The sequence below is a fragment of the Lichenostomus cassidix genome, unplaced genomic scaffold (assembly GCF_008360975.1).
Source record: "Lichenostomus cassidix isolate B80296 unplaced genomic scaffold, HeHo_3.0 HiC_scaffold_35, whole genome shotgun sequence".
Lineage (NCBI taxonomy): Eukaryota > Metazoa > Chordata > Aves > Passeriformes > Meliphagidae > Lichenostomus > Lichenostomus cassidix.
In genome coordinates, this window is record NW_028147256.1 from 1,055,299 (window position 1) to 1,080,209 (window position 24,911).

Here is a 24,911-nt window from a genome sequence, read left to right on the forward strand (position 1 = left end):
TTTTTCCCACCCCAGACGTCAAATTCGACGCTCTGAGCGGCGATTACTTCCCAATGAATTATTTCCATTCCCAATCAATTTTTCCCATTCCCAATGAATTTTTTCTATTCCCAATTAATTTTTCCCAGATGTCAAGTTCAACGCTCTCAGTGGCGATTACTTCCCAATCAATTGTTCCCATTCCCAATGAATTATTCCCATTCCCAATCAATTATTCCCAATGAATTATTCCCATCCCAGACGTCAAGTTCGACGCTCTGAGCGGCGACTACTTCCCAATGAATTATTCCCATTCCCAAGGAATTTTTCCCAGTGAATTTCTCCCATTCCCAATCAATTTTTCCCATTCCTAACGAACTTTTCCCTCTCCCAGACGTCAAGTTCGACGCTCTGAGCGGCGATTACTTCCCAACCAATTTTTCCCAATGAATTATTTCCATTCCCAATGACTTTTTCCCATTATTTTCCCACCCCAGACATCAAGTTCGACGCGCTGAGCGGCGACTACTTCCCCATCCTGTACTTCAACGACTACTGGAACCTGCAGCGCGACTATTTCCCAATGAATTGTTCCCATTCCCAATGAGTTATTCCCAATGACTGATTCCCATTTATAATGAATTACTCCCATTCCCAATGATTTATTTCCATTCCCAATGAACTTTTCCCATTCCCAATGAACTTTTCCCATTCCCAATCAATTATTCCCAATCAATTCCCCCATTCCCACTTAACCATTCCCATTATTTTTCCCATTTTTCCCACCCCAGACGTCAAGTTCGACGCTCTGAGCGGCGATCACTTCCCAATGAATTATTCCCATTCCCAAGGAATTTTTCCCAGTGAATTTCTCCCATTTCCAATCAATTTTCCCATTCCCAATGACTTTTTCCCATTATTTTCCCACCCCAGGCGTCAAGTTCGATGCTCTGAGCGGCGACTACTTCCCCATCCTGTACTTCAACGACTACTGGAACCTGCAGCGCGACTATTTCCCATTGAATTTTTCCCATTCCCAATGACTTATTCCCAATGACTTATTCCCATTTCTAATGACTTTTTCCCATTCCCAATGACCTATTTCCATTCCCAATGAACTTTTTCCATTCCCAATGAACTTTTTCCATTCCCAATGAACTTTTCCCAATCAATTTTCCCATTCCCAATGAATTATTGCCAATGAATTATTCTCATTCCCAATGAGTTATTCCCAATGACTTATTCCCATTGCCAATGAATTATTCCCATTGCCAATGAAATATTCCCATTCCCAATGAGTTATTCCCATTCCCAATGACTTATTTCCATTTCTAATGAACTTTTTCCCATTCCCAATGACTTATTTCCATTCCCAATGAACTTTTCCCATTCCAAATCAATTTTTCCCATTCCCAATGAACTTATCCCAATCAATTTTCTCATTCCCAATGAATTATTCCCATTATTTTTCCCATTTTTCCCATTCCTAGATGTCAAGTTCGATGCCCTCAGCGGCGATTACTTCCCAATCAATTATTCCCATTCCCAAGGAATTTTTCCCAGTGAATTTCTCCCATTCCCAGTGAATTTCTCCCATTCCCAATCAATTTTTCCCATTCCTAACGAACTTTTCCCTCTCCCAGACGTCAAGTTTGACGCTCTCAGCGGCGATCACTTCCCAATGAATTATTCCCATTCCCAAGGAATTTTTCCCAGTGAATTTCTCCCATTCCCAATCAATTTTTCCCATTCCTAACGAACTTTTCCCTCTCCCAGACGTCAAGTTCGACGCGCTGAGCGGCGACTACTTCCCCATCCTGTACTTCAACGACTACTGGAACCTGCAGCGCGACTATTTCCCCATCAACGAGTCGCTGCGGCGGCTGCCCTTCCGCCTGTCCTTCTGTCCCCTGTCCCTGTGGCGCTGGCAGCTCTACGCCGCCCAGAGCTCCAGGTCACCCTGGAACTTCCTGGGGGAAGATCTCTACGAGCAGAGCGACGAGGAGCAGGACTCCGTCAAGGTGGGGATTCCCGAGTTTTCCCGAGTTTTTGGGGTTTTTTCATGGTTTTTTGGGGATTTTCCTGGTTTTTCCCCGTTTTTTGGGGCATTTTCCTGAGTTTTTGGGGGGTTTTCCTGGTTTTTTGTGGGGTTTTTGGGGGATTTTCCTGATTTTTCTGGGTTTTTGGGCAATTTTCCCGATTGTTCTGGGTTTTGGGGAATTTTCCCATTTTTGGGGGGGTTTTCCTGATTTTTTTGGGGTTTTTAGGGGGATTTTCCTGGTTTGGATTTTCCTGATTTTTTCAGTTTGGGGATTTTCCTGATTTTTCTGCAGTTTTTAGGAGGTTTCTAATCTTTCTGGGGTTTTAGGGGTTTTCCTGGTTTTTTGGGGGAATTTTCTGATTTTTCCGGGTTTTTTGGGGGATTTTCCTGGTTTTTCTGGGTTTTTTGGGGGGATTTTCCCGATTTTTCCTGATTTTTTGGGGTTTTAGGGGGATTTTCCTGATTTTTCAGGGGATTTTCCTGGTTTTTTGGGGGATTTTCCTGGTTTTTCCCCGTTTTTTGGGGCATTTTCCTGAGTTTTTTGGGGGTTTTTCCTGATTTTTTGGAGGATTTTCCTGGTTTTTCTGGGTTTTTTGGGGGATTTTCCTGGTTTTTCCTGGTTGTTGGAGGGATTTTTCCTGATTTTTTTGGGGTTTTAGGGGGATTTTCCTGATTTTTCAGGGGATTTTCCTGTTTTTTTGGGGGGATTTTCCTGGTTTTTCTGGGTTTTTTGGGGGATTTTCCTGGTTTTTCCGGGATTTTGGGGGGATTTTCCTGATTTTTCCTGGTTGTTGGAGGGATTTTTCCTGATTTTTTGGGGTTTTAGGGGGATTTTCCTGATTTTTCAGGGTATTTTCCTGAGTTTTTGGGGGGTTTTCCTGGTTTTTTGTGGGGTTTTTGTGGGATTTTTCCTGATTTTTCTGGGTTTTTGGGCAATTTTCCCGATTTTTCCTGGTTTTGGGGAATTTTCCCATTTTTGGGGGGCTTTTCCTGATTTTTTGTGGGGTTTTTAGGGGGATTTTCCTGGTTTTTGGGGGGATTTTCCTGATTTTTCTGCATTTTTTAGGAGGGTTTTCTCGATCTTTCTGGGGTTTTCCTGGTTTTTTGGGGGAATTTTCTGATTTTTCTGGGGTTTTTGGGGGATTTTGCTGATTGTTTTGGGGATTTTCCCATTTTTTCAGGGATTTTTCCAGATTTTTTGGGGTTTTTAGGGTGATTTTCCTGATTTTTCAGGGTATTTTCCTGGTTTTTTGGGGCGTTTTCTTGATTTTTATGGGTTTTTTAGGTGGATTTTCTCAGTTTTTTGGGCAATTTTACTAATTTTTCAGGGTTTTTGGGGGGTTTTCTCGATTTTTCGGGGTTTTTTGGGGATTTTCCTCAGTTTTTGGGGATTTTCCCCTGGTTTTCAGGGGTTTGGGATTTTTCTGTTTTTTTGGGCAATTCTTCCTGATTTTTCTTGTTTTTGGGATTTTCCTGTTTTCTGGGGTTTTTAGGGATTTTTCCTGATTTTTGGGTGTTTTGGGGGGATTTTCCTGGTTTTTCGGGGGATTTTCCTGATTTTTTGGGCAATTTTCCCGATTTTTCAGGGTATTTAGGGGGATTGTCCCAATTTTTCAGGGTTTTTTAGGGCAGCTTTGCTGGTTTTTTCAAGGGGTTTGGGGTGGGGGAGAGTCCTGGGATTGCTCTTTAGGATTTATCCCATTCCCAGTGGATTTCTCCCTTTTCCCAAGGAATTTATCCATTTTCCCAAAGGATTTTTTCCATTCCTAAAGGATTTATCCCATTCCAAGGAATTTATCCCTTTTCCCAAGGAATTTATCCCTTTTCCCAAGGAATTTATTCCATTCCCAAAGGGTTTATCTCATTTCTAAGGAATTTTTCCCAATCCCAAATGCTTTTCTCCCCATTCCCAATAGATTTTTCCCATTCCCAAGTGGTTTTATCCCTTTTCCCAAAAGGATTTATCCCTTTTCCCAATGGATTTATCCCATTCCCGAGTGGTTTTCTCCCCATTCCCAAAGGATTTATCCCATTTCTAAGGAATTTATCCCAATCCCAAATGCTTTTCTCCCCATTCCCAATAGATTTTTCCCATTCCCAAGTGGTTTTCTCCCCATTCCCAAAGGGTTTATCCCATCCCAAGGAATTTATCCCTTTTCCCAATGAATTTATCCCTTTTCCCAAAGGATTTTTTCCATTCCCAAAGGATTTATCTCATTTCTAAGGAATTTATCCCAATCCCAAATGCTTTTCTCCCCATTCCCAATAGATTTTTCCCATTCCCAAGTGGTTTTTCCCCATTCCCAAAAGGATTTATCCCATTCCCAATAGATTTTTACCATTCCCAAGTGTTTTTTCCCCATTCCCACGGAATTTATCCCTTTTCCCAAAGAATTTCTCCCAATCCCAAATGCTTTTCTCCCCATTCCCAATAGATTTTTCCCATTCCCAATGAATTTATCCCTTTTCCCAAAGGATTTCTCCCATTCCCAAGTGGTTTTTTCCCCATTCCCAAGGAATTTATCCCTTTTCCCAATGGATTTATCCCATTCCCAAGTGGTTTTCTCCCCATTCCCAAAAGGATTTATCCCTTTTCCCAGTGGATTTATCCCATTCTCAAAGGGTTTATCCCTTTTCCCAAGGAATTTATCCCTTTTCCCAAGGAATTTATTCCATTCCCAAAGGATTTTTTCCATTTCTAAGGAATTTCTCCCAATCCCAAATGCTTTTCTCCCCATTCCCAATAGATTTTTCCCATTCCCAAGCAGTTTTTTCCCCATTCCCAAGGAATTTATCCCTCTTCCCAATGGATTTATCCCAATGGATTTATCCCATTCCCAAAGGATTTTTTCCATTCCCAAGTGGTTTTTTTCCCCATTCCCAAGGAATTTATCCCTTTTCCCAATAGATTTCTCCCATTCCCAAATGCTTTTCTCCCCATTCCCAAAAGGATTTCTCCCTTTTCCCAAGAAATTCACCCCAATTCCCAACAATTCTCCCATTCCCAGTCCCTCCAACCCCCCAGGGCTCTCTTTACATTCCCAAAAATTCCCGAATTCCCACGGATTTTCCCCAATTTTCCAGGTGGCTCTGCTGGAGACCAACCCTTACCTGCTGGCTCTCACCATCGTCGTCTCCATCGTGCACAGCGTCTTCGAGTTCCTCGCCTTCAAGAACGGTCAGAATTCCACTTTTTCTGCCTTTTCCCACTTTTTCCTGGGAATTTTCCCACTTTTTCCACCTTTTCCGGGAATTTTCCTGGGAATTTTCCCAGTTTTTCCACCTTTTCCGGGAATTTTCCCGGGAATTTTCCCAGGAATTTTCCCAGGAATTTTCCCACCTTTTCCACCTTTTCCGGGAATTTTCCCAGGAATTTTCCCACTTTTTCCACCTTTTCCGGGAATTTTCCCGGGAATTTTCCCACCTTTTCCCACTTTTTCCCACTTTTTCTCACCCTTTTCCCACCTTTTCCCACTTTTTCCCACTTTTTCCAGCCTTTTCAAGCCTTCTCCCACCTTTTCCCACTTTTTCCCACCTTTTCCATGGAATTTTCCCACCTTTTCCCATTTTTTCCCACCCTTTTCCCACCTTTTCCATGGAATTTTCCCACCTTTTCCCACTTTTTCCCACTTTTTCCCACTTTTTCCCACTTTTTCCCACCTTTTCCCACTTTTTCCCACCTTTTCCCACCTTTTCCCACTTTTTCCCACTTTTTCTCACCCTTTTCCCACCTTTTCAATGAAATTTTCCCACGTTTTGCACTTTTTCTCATGAATTTTCCCATGTTTTCCTGCGAATTTTCCCACCTTTTCCCACTTTTTCTGACCTTTTTCCAGCTTTTCCCACCTTTTCCCGAGAATTTTCCCATCTTCTCCCACCTTTTCCCATTTTTTCCCACTTTTTCCCATTTTTTCCCACCTTTTCAGCCTTTTCCCACCTTTTCCCAGGAATTTTCCAGCATTTCCTGGCAATTCTCACACCTTTTCCCACTTTTTCCCATTTATTTCCTACCTTTTCCCACATTTTCCCACTTTTCCCACCTTTTGCCACATTTTTCCTACGTTTTCCAGGAATTTTCCCAGGAATTCTCCCACCTTTTCCCACTTTCTCCCATTTTTTCCCAGGAATTTTCCCACCTTTTCCCACTTTCTCCTGAGAATTTTCTGACCTTTTCCAGACTTTTCCCAGGAATTTTCCCACCTTTTCCCATTTTTTCCTGGGAATTCTAACACCTTTTCTCACTTTTTCCCATTCTTTTCCCACTTTTTCCCATTTTTCCCCCCTTTTCTCACCTTTTTCTGGGAATTTTCCCACCTTTTCAGCCTTTTCCCAGGAATTTTCCCACCTTTTCCCATTTTTTCCTGGGAATTTTCCCACCTTTTCCCATTTTTTCCTGGGAATTTTCTCACCTTTTCCCACCTCTTTCCAGGAATTCTGCAACCTTTTCCCACCTTTTCCCACCTTTTCCCAGGAATTTTCCAGCCTTTTCCTGGGAATTCTCCCACCTTTTCCCCCTTTTTCCCATTTTTTTCCCACTTTTTCCCATTTTTTTCCCACCTTTTCCCACTTTTTCCCATTTTTTCCCACCTTTTCTCACCTTTTTCTGGGAATTTTCCCACCTTTTCAGCCTTTTCCCACCTTTTCCCAGGAATTTTCCCACCTTTTCCCATTCTTTTCCCATTCTTTTCCCATTCTTTTCCCATTTTTTTCCCATTTTTTCCCACCGTTTGCCAGGAATTTTCCCACCTTTTCCCACTTTTTCCAACTTTTCCCAACTTTTCCCACCTTTTCCCACCTTTTCCTGGAAGTTTTTGGGGTTTTTTGTAGGTTTTTTGGGGGTTTCTGTAGGTTTTTTGGGTTTTTTCCCAGGTTTTTTGGAGATTTTTTTGGTTTTTTCCATGTTTTTTGGGGTTTTTTGGGGTTTTTAGGGTTTTTTTTTTTTGTTTTTTGGGGGTTTTTCTGTAGGTTTTTTTCAGTTTTTTTGGGTTTTCTGTAGGTTTTTGGGGTTTTTTCCCAGGTTTTTTTGGTTTTTCATGGGTTTTTCTGTAGGTTTTTTGGGATTTTTCCATGTTTTTTTGGGATATCTCATATTTTTCTCCCCTCAGACATCCAGTTCTGGAGCAGCCTGCAGTCCCTGGAAGGACTCTCTGTGATTTTTGGGGTTTTCTGTAGGTTTTTTGGGGTTTTCTCTATGTTTTTTGGGGTTTTTTTTCAGGTCTTTTGGGTTTTTTCCAGGTGTTTTTAGGTTTTTTGTAGGATTTTTGGGTTTTCTGTAGGTTTTCCATAGGTTTTTTGGGGTTTTTTCCATTTTTTTTTGAGTTTTCTGTAGTTTTTTTGGGGTTTTCTGTAGGTTTTTCAGGGTTTTCGGTAGGTTTTTTGGGGTTTTTTTCCAGTTTTTTTCGGTTTTCTGGAGTTTTTCTGGGGTTTTTGGGGATTTTCTGGTGGTTTTCTGTAGGTTTTGTGGGTTTTGTGTAGGTTTTTGGGTTTTCTGTAGGTTTTTTGGGGTTTTTTTCCTCATTTTTTGGGGTTTTTTCCAGTTTTTTGGGGGTTTTCTGTAGGTTTTTTGGGTTTTTTTCATGTTTTTCACAGGAATCTCTGTGGTTTTTGGGTTTTTTTTGGGTTTTTATGAGGTTTTTTCCCTATTTTTCTCCCCTCAGACATCCAGTTCTGGAACAGCCTGCAGTCCCTGGAAGGACTCTTGGTCCTTTTTGGGGTTTTTTTGGGTTTTTTTGGTTTTTTTGGGGTTTTTTGGGTTTTTCTGTAGGTTTTTTGGGTTTTTTCCCAGGTTTTTCCATGTTTTTCACTAGAATCTCTGTGTTTTTTGCGGTTTTTTTCAGGTTTTTTGGGTTTTTTTCCCATTTTTTTTGGAGTTTTTTCCAGTTTTTTGGGGTTTTTTTTGTTTTTTGGGGGTTTTTCCCAGGTTTTTTTGGGTTTATCCATGTTTTTCATGGCTATTTTTCCTGCAGACATCCAGTTCTGGAACAGCCGGCCGTCCCTGGAAGGTCTCTGTGGTTTTTGGGTTTTTTTCCAGGTTTTTTAGGGTTTTCTGTAGGTTTTTTCAGGTTTTCTGTAGGTTCTCTGTGGTTTTCTGTGGTTTTCTGTAGGTTTTTTGGGTTTTTTTCCCAGTGTTTTGGGGTTTTTTCCATTTTTTTGGGGTTTTTTTACAGTTTTTTGGGGTTTTTTTGGGGTTTTTTTGGGATTTCTCATGGTTTTTTCCACATTTTTCCATTTTTCCTGCAGACATCCAGTTCTGGAACAGCCGGCAGTCCCTGGAAGGATTCTCAGTGATTTTTTGGGGTTTTTTGTAGGTTTTCTGTAGGTTTTTTGGGGTTTTTTCCAGGTTTTTTGGGGTTTTCTGTAGGTTTTTCCATGTTTTTCACTAGAACCTTTGTGTTTTTTGGGTTTTTTTTCAGGTTTTTTTATGTTTCCTATAGGTTTTTTGGGGTTTTTTCTCTTTTTTTGGGTTTTTTTTTCAGTTTTTTCCAGTTTTTTTCAGTTTTTTTGAGTTTTTTTCCCTATTTTTCTCCCCTCAGACATCCAGTTCTGGAACAGCCGGCAGTCCCTGGAAGGTCTCTGTGGTTTTTGGGGTTTTTTGGGGTTTTTTTTCAATGTTTTTTTCAGGATTTTTCAGTTTTTTTCAGGTTTTCTGTCACTTTTTTTGGGGTTTTCTGTAGGTTTTTTGGGTTTTCTGGAGGTTTTTTTGGGTTTTTTTCCAGGTTTTTTGGGTTTTTCTGGAGGTTTTTCAGGTTTTTTGGGGTTTTCTGTAGGTTTTTTCAGGTTTTCTGTAGGTTTTTAGGGTTTTTTCCTCATTTTTTGGGGTTTTTTTTCAGTTTTTTTCAGGTTTTTTTACTTTTTTCCCACATTTTTCCCTGTTTTTCTCCCCTCAGACATCCAGTTCTGGAACAGCCGCCAGTCCCTGGAAGGACTCTCGGTGGTTTTTGGGGTTTTTTGGGTTTTCTGTAGGTTTTCTGTAGGTTTCCTTGGTTTTTTTCCCAGGTTTTTCCATGTTTTTCACTAGAATCTCTGTGGTTTTTGGGGTTTTTTTCAGGTTTTTTGGGTTTTTTCCCAGTTTTTGGGGGTTTTTTTACAGTTTTTTTGGGTTTTCTGTAGGTTTTTGGGGGTTTTCCTGGGGCTTTTTGGGGGGTTTTTGGGGTTTTCTGTAGGTTTTTTCAGGTTTTCTATAGGTTCTTTGTGGTTTTCTGTGGTTTTCTGTAGGTTTTTTGGGGTTTTTTCCCAGTGTTTTGGGGTTTTTTCCAGTTTTTTGGGGTTTTTTGGGGTTTTTTTGGGATTTCTCATGGTTTTTCTCCCCTCAGACATCCAGTTCTGGAACAGCCGGCAGTCCCTGGAAGGTCTCTCGGTCCGCTCTGTGTTTTTTGGGGTTTTTTGTAGGTTTTTGGGGTTTTTTTTGGTTTTTCTGTAGGTTTTTTGGGTTTTTCTGGGGCTTTTTCCAGGTTTTTTGGGGTTTTTTCCATGGTTTTTTGGGTTTTCTGTAGGTTTTTTTTGGTTTTTTCTATGTTTTTTCAGGTTTTTTTCAGGTTTTTTCAGGTTTTCTGTAGGTTTTTTGGGGTTTTTTTGGGATTTCTCATGTTTTTTCTCCCCTCAGACATCCAGTTCTGGAACAGCCGGCAGTCCCTGGAAGGTCTCTCGGTCTGCTCTGTGTTTTTTGGGGTTTTTTTGTAGGTTTTTGGGGTTTTTTTGGGGTTTTCTGTAGGTTTTTTGGGGTTTTTCTGGGGCTTTTTCCAGGTTTTTTGGGGTTTTTTCCATGTTTTTTTGGGTTTTCTGTAGGTTTTTTTGGGTTTTTTCTATGTTTTTTCAGGTTTTTTTCAGGTTTTTTCAGGTTTTCTGTAGGTTTTTTGGGGGTTTTTTTGGGATTTCTCATGGTTTTTTCCACATTTTTCCATTTTTCCTGCAGACATCCAGTTCTGGAACAGCCGGCAGTCCCTGGAAGGTCTCTCGGTCCGCTCTGTGTTTTTTGGGGTTTTCCAATCCCTGGTGGTTCTTCTGTACATTTTGGACAACGAGACCAACTTCGTGGTTCAGCTCAGCGTCTTCATCGGGCTGCTCATCGACCTCTGGAAGATCACCAAGGTCATGGACGTCAGGGTGAGCGCAAAAGGGGTTGAAATGGGATTTTTTGGGGTTGAAATGGGATTTTTTGGGGTTGAAATGGGATTTTTGGGGGTTGAAATGGGATTTTTGGGGGTTGAAATGGGATTTTTGGGGGTTTAAATGGGATTTTCTGGGATTTTTGGGGTTTAAATGGATTTTTTGGATTTAAATGGGATTTTTACCGATCTTTTTGGGGTTTAAATGGGATTTTTTCTGATTTTTTTGGGGTTTAAATGGGATTTTTTGGGGTTTAAATGGGATTTTTCCCGATTTTTTGGGGTTTAAATGGGATTTTTTGGGGTTTAAATGGGATTTTTCCTGATTTTTTGGGGTTTAAATGGAATTTTTGGGGGTTTAAATGGGATTTTTCTGGGATTTTTTGGATTTAAATGGGATTTTTCTGGGATTTTTTGGGGTTTAAATGGGATTTTTTGGGGTTTAAATGGGATTTTTCTGGGATTTTTTCGGGTTGTAAATGAGATTTTTCCTGATTTTTTGGGGTTTAAATGGGATTTTTCTGGGATTTTTTTGGGTTTAAATGGGATTTTTTGGATTTAAATGGGATTTTTCTGGGAGTTTTTGGGGTTTAAATGGGATTTTTTGGGGTTTAAATGGGATTTTTCCCGATTTTTTGGGGTTTAAATGGGATTTTTCTGGGATTTTTTCGGGTTGTAAATGAGATTTTTCCTGATTTTTTGGGGTTTAAATGGGATTTTTCTGGGATTTTTTTGGGTTTAAATGGGATTTTTTGGATTTAAATGGGATTTTTCTGGGAGTTTTTGGGGTTTAAATGGGATTTTTTGGGGTTTAAATGGGATTTTTCCTGATTTTTTGGGGTTTAAATGGGATTTTTTGGGGTTTAAATGGGATTTTTCCCAATTTTTTGGGGTTTAAATGGGATTTTTCTGGGATTTTTTGGGGTCTAAATGGGATTTTTTGGGGTTTAAATGGGATTTTTCCCGATTTTTTGGGGTTTAAATGGGATTTTTCCCGATTTTTTGGGGTTTAAATGGGATTTTTTGGGGTTTAAATGGGGTTTTTCGATTTTTTGGGGTTTTAAATGGGATTTTCCCGAATTTTTGGGGTTTAAATGGGATTTTTTGGGGTTTAAATGGGGTTTTTGGGGTTTCAGTTTTTCTGGGGTTTTTCGGGTTTTTTGGGGTTTAAATGGGATTTTTCGCGATTTTTTGGGGTTTAAATGGGATTTTTTGGGGTTTAAATGGGATTTTTTGGGGTCTAAATGGGTTTTTTTGCCAATTTTTTAGGGGTTGAAATGGGTTTTTACGATTTTTTTTTTGGGTCTAAATGGGATTTTGGGTTTAAATGGGGTTTTTGGGTTTTAAATGGGTTTTCAGATTTTTGGGGTCTAAATGGGGTTTTTCTGATTTTTGGTCTAAATGGGATTTTTGGGTTTAAATGGGGGTTTTATTTGGGTTTTCTGGGATTTTTCCGGGTTGTTTTTTGGGATCTAAATGGGTTTTTTTCAGTTTTTGGGGTTTAAATGGGATTTTTCCTGATTTTTTTGGGTTTAAATGTTTTTTTTTCCTGCATTTTGGGGGTCTAAATGGGATTTTTTGGGGTCTAAATGGGATTTTCCTGGGGTTTTTCTAGGTTTTTCTTAGGTTTTTTTGGGGTCTAAATGGGTTTTTCCCCAATTTTTTGGGGTATAAATGGTTTTTTTGGGGGTCTAAGTTGGTTTTTCCCAATTTTTTTTGGGTTCTAACTCAGTTTTTTCCCATTTTTTTGGGGTTCTAACTCAGTTTTTCCCATTTTTTTGGGGTTCTAACTCAGTTTTTCCCATTTTTTTGGGTTCTAAGTCAGTTTTTCCCATTTTTTTGGGTTCTAAGCAGATTTTTCCCAATTTTTTTGGATTCTAACTCAGTTTTTCCCATTTTTTTGGGTTCTAACTCAGTTTTTCCCATTTTTTTGAGTTCCAAGTCAGTTTTTTCCCATTTTTTTCGGTTCTAAGCAGATTTTTCCCATTTTTTTCAGGTTCTAACTCAGTTTTTCCCATTTTTTTTGGGTTCTAAGCAGATTTTTCCCATTTTTTTCAGGTTCTAACTCAGTTTTTCCCATTTTTTTTGGGTTCTAATTCAGTTTATTCCCAATTTTTTTGAGTTCTAAGTCAGTTTTTCCCATTTTTTTTTGGGTTCTAAGCAGATTTTTCCCAATTTTTTTGGGTTCTAACTCAGTTTTTCCCATTTTTTTTGGTTCTAACTCAGTTTTTCCCATTTTTTTGAGTTCTAAGTCAGTTTATTCCCAATTTTTTTGAGTTCTAAGCAGATTTTTCCCATTTTTTTGGGTTCTAACTCAGTTTTTTCCCCTTTTTTTGGAGTTCTAACTCAGTTTTTCCCATTTTTTTTGGATTCTAACTCAGTTTTTCCCATTTTTTTGAGTTCCAAGTCAGTTTTTTCCCATTTTTTTGGGTTCTAAGCAGATTTTTCCCATTTTTTTCAGGTTCTAACTCAGTTTTTCCCATTTTTTTGGGTTCTAACTCAGTTTTTCCCAATTTTTTTGAGTTCTAAGTCAGTTTTTCCCATTTTTTTGGGGTTCTAAGTCAGTTTTTCCCATTTTTTTGGGGTTCTAACTCAGTTTTTCCCAATTTTTTTGAGTTCCAAGTCAGTTTTTTCTTAATTTTTTTGGTTCTAACTCAGTTTTTCCCAATTTTTTTGAGTTCTAAGCAGATTTTTCCCAATTTTTTTGGATTCTAACTCAGTTTTTCCCATTTTTTTGGGTTCTAAGTCAATTTTTCCCAATTTTTTTGAGTTCTAAGTCAGTTTTTTCCCATTTTTTTTGGATTCTAACTCAGTTTTTTCCCATTTTTTTTGGATTCTAACTCAGTTTTTCCCAATTTTTTTGGGATTCTAACTCAGTTTTTCCCATTTTTTTTGGCTTCTAACTCAGTTTTTCCCATTTTTTTTGAGTTCTAACTCAGTTTTTTCCCAATTTTTTGGGTTCCAAGTCAGTTTTTCCCATTTTTTTGGATTCTAACTCAGTTTTTCCCTTTTTTTTTGAGTTCCAAGTCAGTTTTTTCCCAATTTTTTTGGGTTCTGACTCAGTTTTTCCCAATTTTTTTGAGTTCTAACTCAGTTTTTCCCATTTTTTTTTGGATTCTAACTCAGTTTTTCCCGTTTTTTCTCCGGCCAGCTGGACAGGGAGAACAAAGTCGCAGGAATTTTCCCTCGAGTGACCTTCAAAGATAAATCCACTTATGTGGAATCTTCCACCAAAGTCTATGACGATGTGAGTCCCAAAATTCCCTGGAATTCGTCCCAAAATTCCCTGGGATTTATCCCAAAATTCCCTGGGATTTATCCCAAAATTAACTGGAATTTATCCCAAAATTCCCTGGGATTTATCCCAAAATTAACTGGGATTTATCCCAAAATTAACTGGGATTTGACCCAAAATTTCCTGGAATTCATCCCAAAATTTGATCCAAATTTCCCTGGGATTTATCCCAAAATTCCCTGGAATTTATCCCAAAATTTCTTGGAATTTATCACAAAATTTCCTGGGATTTGTCCCAAAATTTGACCCAAAATTTCCTGGAATTTGACCCAAAATTTCCTGGGATTTATCCCAAATTTTCCTGGGAATTATCCCTGAATTTCCTGGGATTTATCCCAAAATTTCCTGATATTTGACCCAAAATTTCCTGAGATTTATCCCAAAATTCTATGGGATTTATCCCAAAATTACCTGGGATTTATCCCAATATTTGACCCAAAATTTCCTGGAATTTATCCCAAAATTTCCTGATATTTGACCCAAAATTTCCTGAGATTTATCCCAAAATTCTATGGGATTTGACCCTAAATTCCCTGGGATTTATCCCAAAATTAACTGGGATTTATCCCAAAATTTCCTGATATTTGACCCGAAATTTCCTGGGATTTATCCCAAAATTTCCTGGGATTTATCCCAAAATATTCTGGAATTTGACCCAAAATTTCCTGGGATTTATCCCAAATTTTCCTGGGAATTATCCCTGAATTTCCTGGAATTTATCCCAAAATTTCCTGATATTTGACCCAAAATTTCCTGAGATTTATCCCAAAATTCTATGGGATTTGACCCTAAATTCCCTGGGATTTATCCCAAAATTAACTGGGATTTATCCCAAAATTTCCTGATATTTGACCCGAAATTTCCTGGGATTTATCCCAAAATTTCCTGGGATTTATCCCAAAATATTCTGGAATTTGACCCAAAATTTCCTGGGATTTATCCCAAATTTTCCTGGGAATTATCCCTGAATTTCCTGGAATTTATCCCAAAATTTCCTGATATTTGACCCAAAATTTCCTGAGATTTATCCCAAAATTTCCTGGGATTTGACCCAAAATTCCCTGGAATTCATCCCAAAATTTCCTGAGATTTATCCCAAAATTTCCTGGGATTTATCACAGAATTCCCTGGAATTCATCCCAAAATTTCCTGGGATTTATCCTAAAATTGATGATGAGAAATGGATGAGAAATGGATGAGAAATTGATGATAAATGGATGATAAAGGGATGATAAATGGATGATAAATTGGTGATAAATTGGTGATAAATTGGTGATAAATTGATGATAAATTGATAAATTGATAAATTGATGATAAATTGGTGATAAATTGATGAGAAATTGATAAATTGATGATGAATGGATGAGAAATTGATGATAAATTGATGATAAATCAGTGATAAATTGACCCAAAATCACCCCAAACGACCCCAAAATGACCCAAAATCCCCAATAAAAAATCCCCAAATCAACCTTAAATCGGAATTCCACAGATGGAATTGATGAGAAATTGATGAGAAATGGATGAGAAATTGATGATAAATTGATGATCAATTGATGATAAATTGATAAATTGATGATAAATGGATGATAAATTGGTGATAAATTGATGATAAATTGATAAATGGATGATAAATGGATGATAAATGGATGATAAATTGATGATAAATGGATGATAAATTGGTGATAAATTGATGATAAATTGGTGATAAATTGATAAATTGATGATAAATTGGTGATAAATTGATGATAAATTGATGATAAATTGATGATAAATTGGTGATAAATTGATGATAAATTGATGATAAATTGGTGATAAATTGATGATAAATTGATAAATTGATGATGAATGGATGATAAATTGATGATAAATTGGTGATAAATTGGTGATAAATTGATGATAAATTGATCATAAATTGATCATAAATTGATCATAAATTGACCCAAAATCTCCCCAAACGACCCCAAATCGCCCCAAAATCCCCCAGAAAAAATCCCCAACCCACCTCCAGCCGTTCCCAGCCCTTTTCCCACGGATTTTTCCCGTTTTTCCCGTTTTTTCCAGATGGCATTTCGGTACCTGTCGTGGCTGCTGTTCCCCCTGCTGGGCTGCTATGCTGTGTACAGCCTGCTCTACCTGGAGCACAAAGGCTGGTACTCCTGGGTGCTCAGCATGCTCTACGGATTCCTGCTGACCTTCGGTGAGAAATCCCAAAAAAAACCCCAAAAAAATCTCAAAATTCCCGAAAAAATCCCAAAATCGGCAAAAAAATCCCCAAAAAAATGACCCCAAATGCCCCAACCTGCCCATTCCCTGCTCTACCTGGAGCACAAAGTTGGTACTCCTGGGTGCTCAGCATGCTCTATGGATTCCTGCTGACTTTTGGTGAGAAACCCCAAAAAAAACCCCAAAAAAATCCCCCAAAAAATCCCAAAATTCCCAAAAAAATCCGCAAAAAAATCGTCAGAAAAATCGTCCAAAAAATCCCCGAGAAAATCTGAAAAAATCGCCAAAAAATTCCCCAAAAACTCCCCCAAACCAACCATTCCCTGATGGATTCCTGCTGACTTTCAGTGAGAAATCCCAAAAAAAACCCCAAAAAAATCCCAAAATCGGCAAAAAAATCGTCAAAAAAATCGGCAAAAAAATTCCCGAGAAAATCCCTGAGAAAATCCCAAAAAACTCCCCCAAACCAACCATTCCCTGATGGCTTCCTGCTGACCTTCGGTGAGAAACCCCAAAAAAAACCCCAAAAAAATCCCAAAATTCCCCAAAAAATCCGCAAAAAAATCGTCAAAAAAATCCCCGAGAAAATCTGAAAAAATCGCCAAAAAATTCCCCAAAAAATCTCCCAAACCAACCATTCCCTGATGGATTCCTGCTGACCTTTGGTGAGAAACCCCAAAAAAAAGCCCAAAAAAATCCCAAAATTCCCCAAAAAATCCGCAAAAAAGTCCTCCAAAAATCCCCAAAAAAATCGTCAAAAAAATTCCCGAGAAAATTCCCCAAAAAATCTCCAAACCAACCATTCCCTGATGGATTCCTGCTGACCTTCGGTGAGAAATCCCAAAAAAAACCCCAAAAAAATCCCAAATCTGTCCAAAATCCCCCAAAAAAATCACCCTAGAATACCCCAAAAAATCCTCCAAAATCCCAAAAAAAATCCTCCAAAAAATGCCCCAAAAAATCTCCCAAACCAACCATTCCCTGATGGCTTCCTGCTGACTTTCGGTGAGAAATCCCAAAAAAAAACCCAAATTTGTCTGAAATTCCTAAAAAAATCCACAAAAAAATCCTCAAAAAATCCCCAAAAAAATCGTCAAAAAAATTCCCGAGATAATCTCCAAAAAATCTTCACATTAACAATTCCCTGATGGCTTCCTGCTGACCTTCGGTGAGAAATCCCCAAAAAAATCCCAAAAAATATCCCAAATCTCTCCAAAATCCCTGAACAAATTCCTGAAGAAATGCACCAAAAAATCTCTGAAAAAATCCCCCAAAAAATCCCAAAATCCTCAAAAAAAAATCCCAAAATCCTGACAGAATTCCTGAAAAAAATCTTCCAAAAAATCCCCAAAAAATGCCCCAAAATCCTCCAAAAAATCCTCAAAAAAATCCTCAAAAAAATCCTCCAAAAAAATCCTCCAAAAAATTCTCCAAAAAAATCCTCAAAAAAATCCTCAAAAAAAATCCTCAAAAAAATCCTCCAAAAAATCCTCCAAAAAATCCCAAAAAAATCTCCCAAACCTGACGGCTTCCTGCTGACCTTCGGTGAGAAATCCTAAAAAAAATTCCAAAATCCTAAAAAAAAATCCACAAAACATCCCAAAATCCTTCAAAGAATCCTCCAAACCATTCCCTAATCCCCTTTTATTCCCATTTTTTCCCATTTTTTTCAGGATGACTCCATTTTATGGCACCCCAAACCTTTCCTAATCCCATTTTTTCTCATTTTTTCCCATTTTATTCCCATTTTCTCCCCAGGATTCATGACGATGACTCCCCAACTCTTCATCAACTACAAACTCCAGTCGGTGGCTCACCATGACCATTCCCTAATCCCATTTTTTCTCATTTTTTCTCATTTTTTCCCATTTTTCCCCAGGATTCATGACGATGACCATTGCCTAATCCTGTTTTTTCTCTTTTTTTTCTCTTTTTTTCCCATCTTTTTCCAGGATAACTCTATTTCAGGGCACCCCAAACTATTCCCTAATCCCATTTTTTCCCATTTTTTCAAGGACAGCTCTGATTTATGGCACTCCAAACCCATTCCTAATCCCATTTTTCCCCTGTTTTTCCCCGTTTTTTCCCCGTTTTTCCCCAGTTTTTTCCCATTTTTTTCCCCTTTTTTCTCATTTTTTTCCCGTTTTTTCCCCAGGATTCATCACCATGACCCCTCAACTCTTCATCAACTACAAACTGCAGTCGGTGGCTCACCATAACCATTCCCTAATCCCATTTTATTCCCATTTTTTCTCCTTTTTTTCTCATTCTTTCCCATTTTTTTCCTGTTTTTCTCCATTTTTTCCCGTTTTTTCCCGCTTTTTCTCATTTTATTCCCATTTTCTCCCCAGGATTCATCACCATGATGCCCCAACTCTTCATCAACTACAAACACCAGTCGGTGGCTCACCACGACCATTCCCTAATCCCTTTTTTTCCCGTTCTTTCCCATTTTTTTCCTGTTTTTTTCCTGTTTTTTCTCATTTTATTCTCATTTTTTCCCATTTTTTCTCACTTTTTCTCATTTTATTCCCATTTTCTCCCCAGGATTCATCACGATGACCCCCCAACTCTTCATCAACTACAAACACCAGTCGGTGGCTCACCACGACCATTCCCTAATCCCATTTTTTCCCGTTCTTTCCCATTTTTTTCCCGTTTTTTCCCCGTTTTTCCCCATTTTTTTCCCGTTTCTTCCCATTTTTTCTCATTTTATTCCCGTTTTCTCCCCAGGATTCATCACGATGACTCCCCAACTCTTCATCAACTACAAACTCCAGTCGGTGGCTCACCATGACCTTTCCCTAATCCCATTTTATTCCCATTTTTTCCCGGTTTTTTCTCATTTTTTCTCATTTTTTTCTCATTTTTTCTTATTTTTTTCCTGTTTCTTCCCCGTTTCTTCCCATTTTTTCTCATTTTTTCCCATTTTTCTCGTTTTTCTCCCCAGGATTCATCACCATGACCCCCCAGCTGTTCATCAACTACAAACTCCAGTCCGTAGCTCACCTGCCCTAGTTTTTTTCCCGTTTTTTTCCCATTTTTTCCTGTTTTTTCTCATTTTATTCTCATTTTTTCCCATTTTTTCTCACTTTTTCCCATTTTATTCCCATTTTCTCCCCAGGATTCATCACAATGACCCCCCAGATCTTCATCAACTACAAACTCCAGTCTGTGGCTCACCATGACCATTCCCTAATCCCATTTTTTCCCTGTTTTTTCCCGTTTTTTCCCCGTTTTTCCCCATTTTTTTCCCGTTTCTTCCCATTTTTTCTCATTTTATTCCCGTTTTCTCCCCAGGATTCATCACGATGACTCCCCAACTCTTCATCAACTACAAACTCCAGTCGGTGGCTCACCATGACCATTCCCTAATCTCATTTTATTCCCATTTTTTTCCCTGTTTTTTCTCATTTTTTCTCTTTTTTTTCTCATTTTTTCTTATTTTTTTCCCGTTTTTTCCCCGTTTCTTCCCATTTTTTCTCATTTTTTCCCATTTTTCTCGTTTTTCTCCCCAGGATTCATCACGATGACCCCCCAGCTGTTCATCAACTACAAGCTCCAGTCGGTGCCTCACCATGACCATTCCCTAATCCCTTTTTTTCCCGTTTTTTCCCATTTTTTTCCTGTTTTTTTCCCGGTTTTTCCTGTTTTTTCCCCGTTTTTCCCCATTTTTTCCCGTTTTTTCTCATTTTATTCCCATTTTCTCCCCAGGATTCATCACCATGACTCCCCAACTCTTCATCAACTACAAGCTGCAGTTGGTGGCTCACCACGACCATTCCCTAATCCCATTTTTTCCCTGTTTTTTCCCCGTTTTTCCCCATTTTTTTCCCGTTTTTTCTCATTTTTTCCCATTTTTCTCGTTTTTCTCCCCAGGATTCATCACGATGACCCCCCAGCTCTTCATCAACTACAAGCTGCAGTCGGTGGCTCACCTGCCCTAGTTTTTTTCCCGTTTTTTCCCCATTTTATTCTCATTTTTTCCCATTTTTTTCCTGTTTTTTCTCATTTTATTCCCATTTTCTCCCCAGGATTCATCACGATGACCCCCCAACTCTTCATCAACTACAAACTCCAGTCTGTGGCTCACCTGCCGTGGCGCATGCTCACCTACAAAGCTCTCAACACCTTCATCGACGACCTGTTCGCCTTCGTCATCAAGATGCCCATGATGTACAGGATAGGCTGCCTGCGAGATGGTACGGAGAATTCCTGGGGTTTTTTGGGAATTTTGGGGAATTTTTGGGGTTTTTCCAGGGTTTTTGGGGGATTTTCCCGTATTTGGGGGGATTTTAATGGGTTTTTTAGGATTTTAATGGGTTTTTTGGGGGATTTTCCCAGTTTTTGGGGGGATTTTAATGGGGTTTTTTTAGGTTTTCCAGGGGTTTTTTGGGATTCTCCAGGAGTGTTTTGGGATTTTTTTGGGATTTTCCTATTTTTTGGGGGGATTTTCCCAGGTTTTTGGGGGATTTTCCTGGGGTTTTCTTGGGATTCTCCAGGGTTTTTTTGGGATTCTCCAGGGATGTTTTGGGATTTTCCTATTTTTTGGGGGGATTTTCCCAGGTTTTTGGGGGATTTTCCTGGGGTTTTTTGGGATTTTCCAGGGTTTTTTTTTTGGATTTTCCCATTTTTTGGGGGGAATTTTCCCGGGGTTTTCAGGGGATTTTTTCAGTTTTTTGGGGGATTTTCACAGGTTTATTGGGGTTTTCCTGAGGTTTTTTGGGATTTTCCTGGGTTTTTGGGGATTTTCCAGGATTTTTTGGGGGATTTTCCCATTTTTTGGGGGGATTTTCATGGGTTTATTGGGGGTTTTTTTGGGTTTTTTTTTGATTTTCACAGGTTTATTGGGGATTTTCCAGGGTTTTTTTGAGAATTTTCATGGTGTTGTTTTGGATTTTTCTGGGTTTTTTGGGATTTTCTTGGTTTTTTGGGGGGATTTTCCAGCGTTTTTTGGGATTTTTCTGGGTTTTTTAGGATTTTTCCTGGGGGTTTTTGGGGATTTTTCATGGGTTTTTTGGGAATTTTGGAATTTTCCCTTTTTTTGGGGGGGTTTTCCAGGGGTTTTTTTGGATTTTCATGGATTTTTGGGGGATTTTCCCATTTTTTCAGGGGATTTTCCTGGGTTTTTGGGGTTTTCCAATTTTTTGGGATTTTCCAGGGATTTTTGGGGATTTTCAGTTTTTTTGGGGGATTTTAATGGGTTTTTTTTGGGTTTTCCAGGGTTTTTTTTGGATTTTCCCATTTTTCCCGCCTCTCACCATGCCAAGTTTCCTGGTATAGAATCACCATGGGGTTTTTTTTTGGATTCTCCCAGGATTTTGGGAATTTTCCCGGGTTTTTTTGGGATTTTCCAGGAATTTTTTTTGGATTTTCCAGGATTTTTTTTGGGATTTTCCGGGGTTTTTTGGGGGGGATTTTCTTGGGGTTTTTTTGGGATTTTCCCATTTTTCCCACCTCTGACCATCCCAAATTTCACCCCAGACGTGCTGTTCTTCATTTATCTCTCCCAGTATGGAATCAAAATGGGGTTTTTTTGGGATTTTCCCCTGTTTATTTGGGATTTTCCTGGGGTATTTTTGGATCTTCCCAGTTTTTTGGGGTTTTTTTGGGATTTTCCCCCCTCTCACCTCCCAAATTTTTCCATTTCTCCCCCCGGACGTGCTGTTCTTCATTTACCTCTCCCAGTATGGAATCAAAATGGGGTTTTTTTGGGATTTTCCCCTGTTTATTTGGGATTTTCCTGGGGTTTTTTGGGGATCTTCCCAGTTTTTTGGGGGTTTTTTGGGATTTTCCCCCCTCTCACCTCCCAAATTTTTCCATTTCTCTCCCCCCAGACGTGATGTTCTTCATTTACCTCTACCAGTATGGAATCAAAATGGGGTTTTTTTGGGATATTCCTGTTTTTTGGGGGATTTTCATGGGGTTTTTTTGGGATTTTCCCGGGTTTTCTTTGGGATTCTCTCATTTTTTTGGGATTTTCCCGTGTTTATTTGGGATTTTCCCGGGGGTTTTGTTTGGGATTTTCCCACCTCTCACCTCCCAAATTCCCAATTTCTCACCTCCCAAATTTTCCCATTTCTCCCCCTAGACGTGATGTTCTTCATTTACCTCTACCTGTATGGAATCACCTTGGGGTTTTTTGGGATTCTCCCTTTTTTTGGGATTTTCCCATGTTTATTTGGGATTCTCCTGGTGGGTTTTTTTGGGATTTTCCCCCCTCTCACCATCCCAAATTCCCAATTTTTCTCTCCCCAGATGTGCTGTTCTTCATTTACCTCTACCTGTGGGTGGAGTTTTATTGGGATTTTCCAGGGGTTTTTTGGGGGGATTTTCTTGGGGGTTTTTTTGGGGATTTTCTTGGGTTTTTTTGGGGGATTTTCTTGGGGTTTTTTTGGGATTCTCCCATTTTTCCCACCTCTCACCTCCCAAATTTTTCCATTTTCCCCCCCAGATGTGGAGTTCTTCATTTACCTCTACCAGTATGGAATCAAAATGGGGTTTTTTTGGGATTCTCCCAGGTTTATTTGGGATTCTCCTGGTGGGGTTTTTTTGGGATTTTCCCACCTCTCACCTCCCAAATTTTTCCATTTTCCCCCCCAGATGTGGTGTTCTTCATTTACCTCTACCAGCGGGTGGGTTTGTTTTGGGATTTTCCAGGGTTTTTTTGGGGATTTTCACGGTTTTTTTGGGGGGATTTTCTTGGGGTTTTTTTGGGATTTTCCCACCTCTCACCTCCCAAATTCCCAATTTCTCACGTCCCAAATTTTCCCGTTTCTCCCCCGCCAGACGTGGTGTTCTTCATTTACCTCAACCAGCGGGTGGGTTTGTTTTGGGATTTTCCCATTTATTTGGGATTTCCCTGTGTTTATTTGGGATTCTCCCAGTGGGTTTTTTGGGATTTTCCCAGATTTTTGGGGTTTTTTGGGGATTTTCTCACCTCTCACATCCCAAATTTTTCCATTTCTCCCCCGCCAGATGTGGTGTTCTTCATTTACCTCTACCAGCGGGTGGGTTTGTTTTGGGATTTTCCAGGGTTTTTTTGGGTATTTTCACGGTTTTTTGGGGGATTTTCTTGGGTTTTTTTTGGGATTTTCCCACCTCTCACCTCCCAAATTCCCAATTTCTCACATCCCAAATTTTCCCATCTCTCCCCCGCCAGACGTGGTGTTCTTCATTTACCTCTACCAGCGCTGGATCTACCGCGTCGACCCGACGCGCGTCAACGAGTTCGGCGGCACCGGCGAGTCCCCCCAGCCCCCCCTGGGCTGCTCCCCCGAGCCCACAGCGCTGCCCACGGGACCACCCAGCCCCCAGCAGAAACCCCCGCAGGACAAAAAGAAGGATTAACCCCCCAAATCCCCGGAAATCCCCGGAAATTCCCGGAATTTTCCAGAAATTTCTGGAAATCGGCGGAAATTCCTGGCGAGTCGCGGTTTTCCGGGAAGCGGCGGCGAGCTCGGGGCGCTCGGGGGGATCTCCTCTCCCGGATTTTTTTTTCCCCACCCCGGGAAATCCCCGGAAATTCCCAGAAATTTCCAGAATTTTCCAGAAACCCACGGAAATTCCCGGAAATCTGCGGAAATTTCCGGAAATCGGCGGAAATTCCCGGCGAGTCGCGGTTTTCCGACTCCGCGCAGGAAGCGGCGGCGAGCTCGGGGTGATCTCCTCTCCCAGATTTTTTTTCCCCACCCTGGGAAATCCCCGGAAATTTCCAGAATTTTCCGGAAATCGGCGGAAATTCCCGGCGAGTCGCGGTTTTCCGGGAAGCGGCGGCGAGCTCGGGGCGCTCGGGGTGATCTCCTCTCCTGGATTTTTTTTCCCCACCCCGGGAAATCCCCGGAAATTCCCAGAAATTTCCAGAATTTTCCAGAAACCCGCGGAAATTCCCGGAAATCTGCGGAAATTTCCGGAAATCCGTGGAAATTTCCAGAAATCAGCGGAAATTCCCGGCGAATCGCGGTTTTCCGGGAAGCAGCTGCGAGCTCGGGGCGCTCGGGGTGATCTCCTCTCCCGGATTTTTTTCCCCACACTGGGAAATCCCCAGAAATTCCTGGAAACCCGTGGAAATTCCCGGAATTTTCCAGAAATTTCCAGAAATCGGCGGAAATTCCCAGCGAGTCGCGGTTTTCCGGGAAGCGGCGGCGAGCTCGGGGTGCTTGGGGGGATCTCCTCTCCCAGATTTTTTTTCCCCACCCTGGGAAATCCCCAGAAATTTCCGGAAACCCGCAGAAATTCCCAGAATTTTCCAGAAATTTCCGGAAATCGGCGGAAATTCCCGGCGAGTCGCGGTTTTCCGGGAAGCGGCGGCGAGCTCGGGGCGCTCGGGGTGATCTCCTCTCCCGGATTTTTTTTCCCCACCCCGTGTTTATTTCTCGGCCGTCCCGGGATGGTTTTTGGGGTCGCGGGGTTTGTCGTCACCCCGTCCCGACCCCGCCGACGTCCCCGCCGACGTCATCGCCGCGATGTCACCGCCGATGTCACCTCCCCGTCGTGCTCCATCCATCCCATTGTGCCGCTGTGCTAGGAAAAGTGTCCACGGAGCGCCTCGTCCATAAAGAGCTGATTCACCCCAAAAAAATCCCAAATTCCTGACTCGGCTGCGGCTCTGCCTTTTGGGGTTTTCATGGGGTTTTGGGGGGTTTTGGGGTTTTGGTGGGTTTTGGGGTTTTCGTGGGGTTTGGTTGGTTTTGGTGGGTTTTGGGGTTTTGCTGGTTTTTGGGGGTTTTGGTGATTTTTTGGGGTTTTGCTGGTTTTTTGGGGTTTTGGTGGTTCTTGTGGTTTTGGTGGGTTCTGGGGTTTTCCTGGTTTTTTGGGATTTTGCTGGGTTTTGGGGGTTTTGGTGGGTTTTGGGGGTTTTTGGGATTTTGCTGCTTGTTTTTACAGTTTTCCTGGGTTTTTTGGGGTTTTGGTGGGTTTTGGGGTTTTGGTGGTTTTTGGGGTTTTCCTGGGTTTTGGGGTTTTCCCGGTTTTATTTGGGGTTTTCTCACTTTTTTTGCGGTTTTCCTGCCTTTTGGGGTTTTGCTGGTTTTTTGGGTTTTCCTGGGTTTTTTGGGGTTTTTCTGGTTTTTTGGGGTTTTGGTGGGTTTTTGGGGTTTTCCTGGTTTTTTGGAGTTTTCCTGGGTTTTTGGGGTTTTGGTGGGTTTTTGGGGTTTTCCTGTTTTTTTGGAATTTTCCTGGGGTTTTGGGGTTTTGCTGGGTCTTGGTGGGGTTTGGGGTTTTGCTGGGGTTTGGGGGTTTGGTGGGTTTTGGGGTTTTCCTGTTT

At 40.5% G+C, this 24,911-nt stretch overlaps 1 protein-coding gene across 1 annotated transcript in view; it reads left to right on the forward strand.

Annotated features, from left to right (window-relative positions):
* The window catches only part of CLPTM1 (CLPTM1 regulator of GABA type A receptor forward trafficking), a 57,178-nt gene extending 32,919 nt beyond the window's left edge, over positions 1 to 24,259 (forward strand). Inside the window, exons 10-15 of the mRNA XM_085044011.1 lie at positions 5,105 to 5,198; positions 9,933 to 10,123; positions 13,277 to 13,372; positions 15,485 to 15,620; positions 19,681 to 19,848; positions 22,809 to 24,259. Coding sequence (XP_084900137.1) covers positions 5,105 to 5,198; positions 9,933 to 10,123; positions 13,277 to 13,372; positions 15,485 to 15,620; positions 19,681 to 19,848; positions 22,809 to 22,996 — 873 coding nt within the window. The 3' untranslated portion in view covers positions 22,997 to 24,259. The remainder of the gene's footprint in view (positions 1 to 5,104; positions 5,199 to 9,932; positions 10,124 to 13,276; positions 13,373 to 15,484; positions 15,621 to 19,680; positions 19,849 to 22,808) is intronic.
* The last annotated feature ends 652 nt before the right edge of the window (positions 24,260 to 24,911 follow it).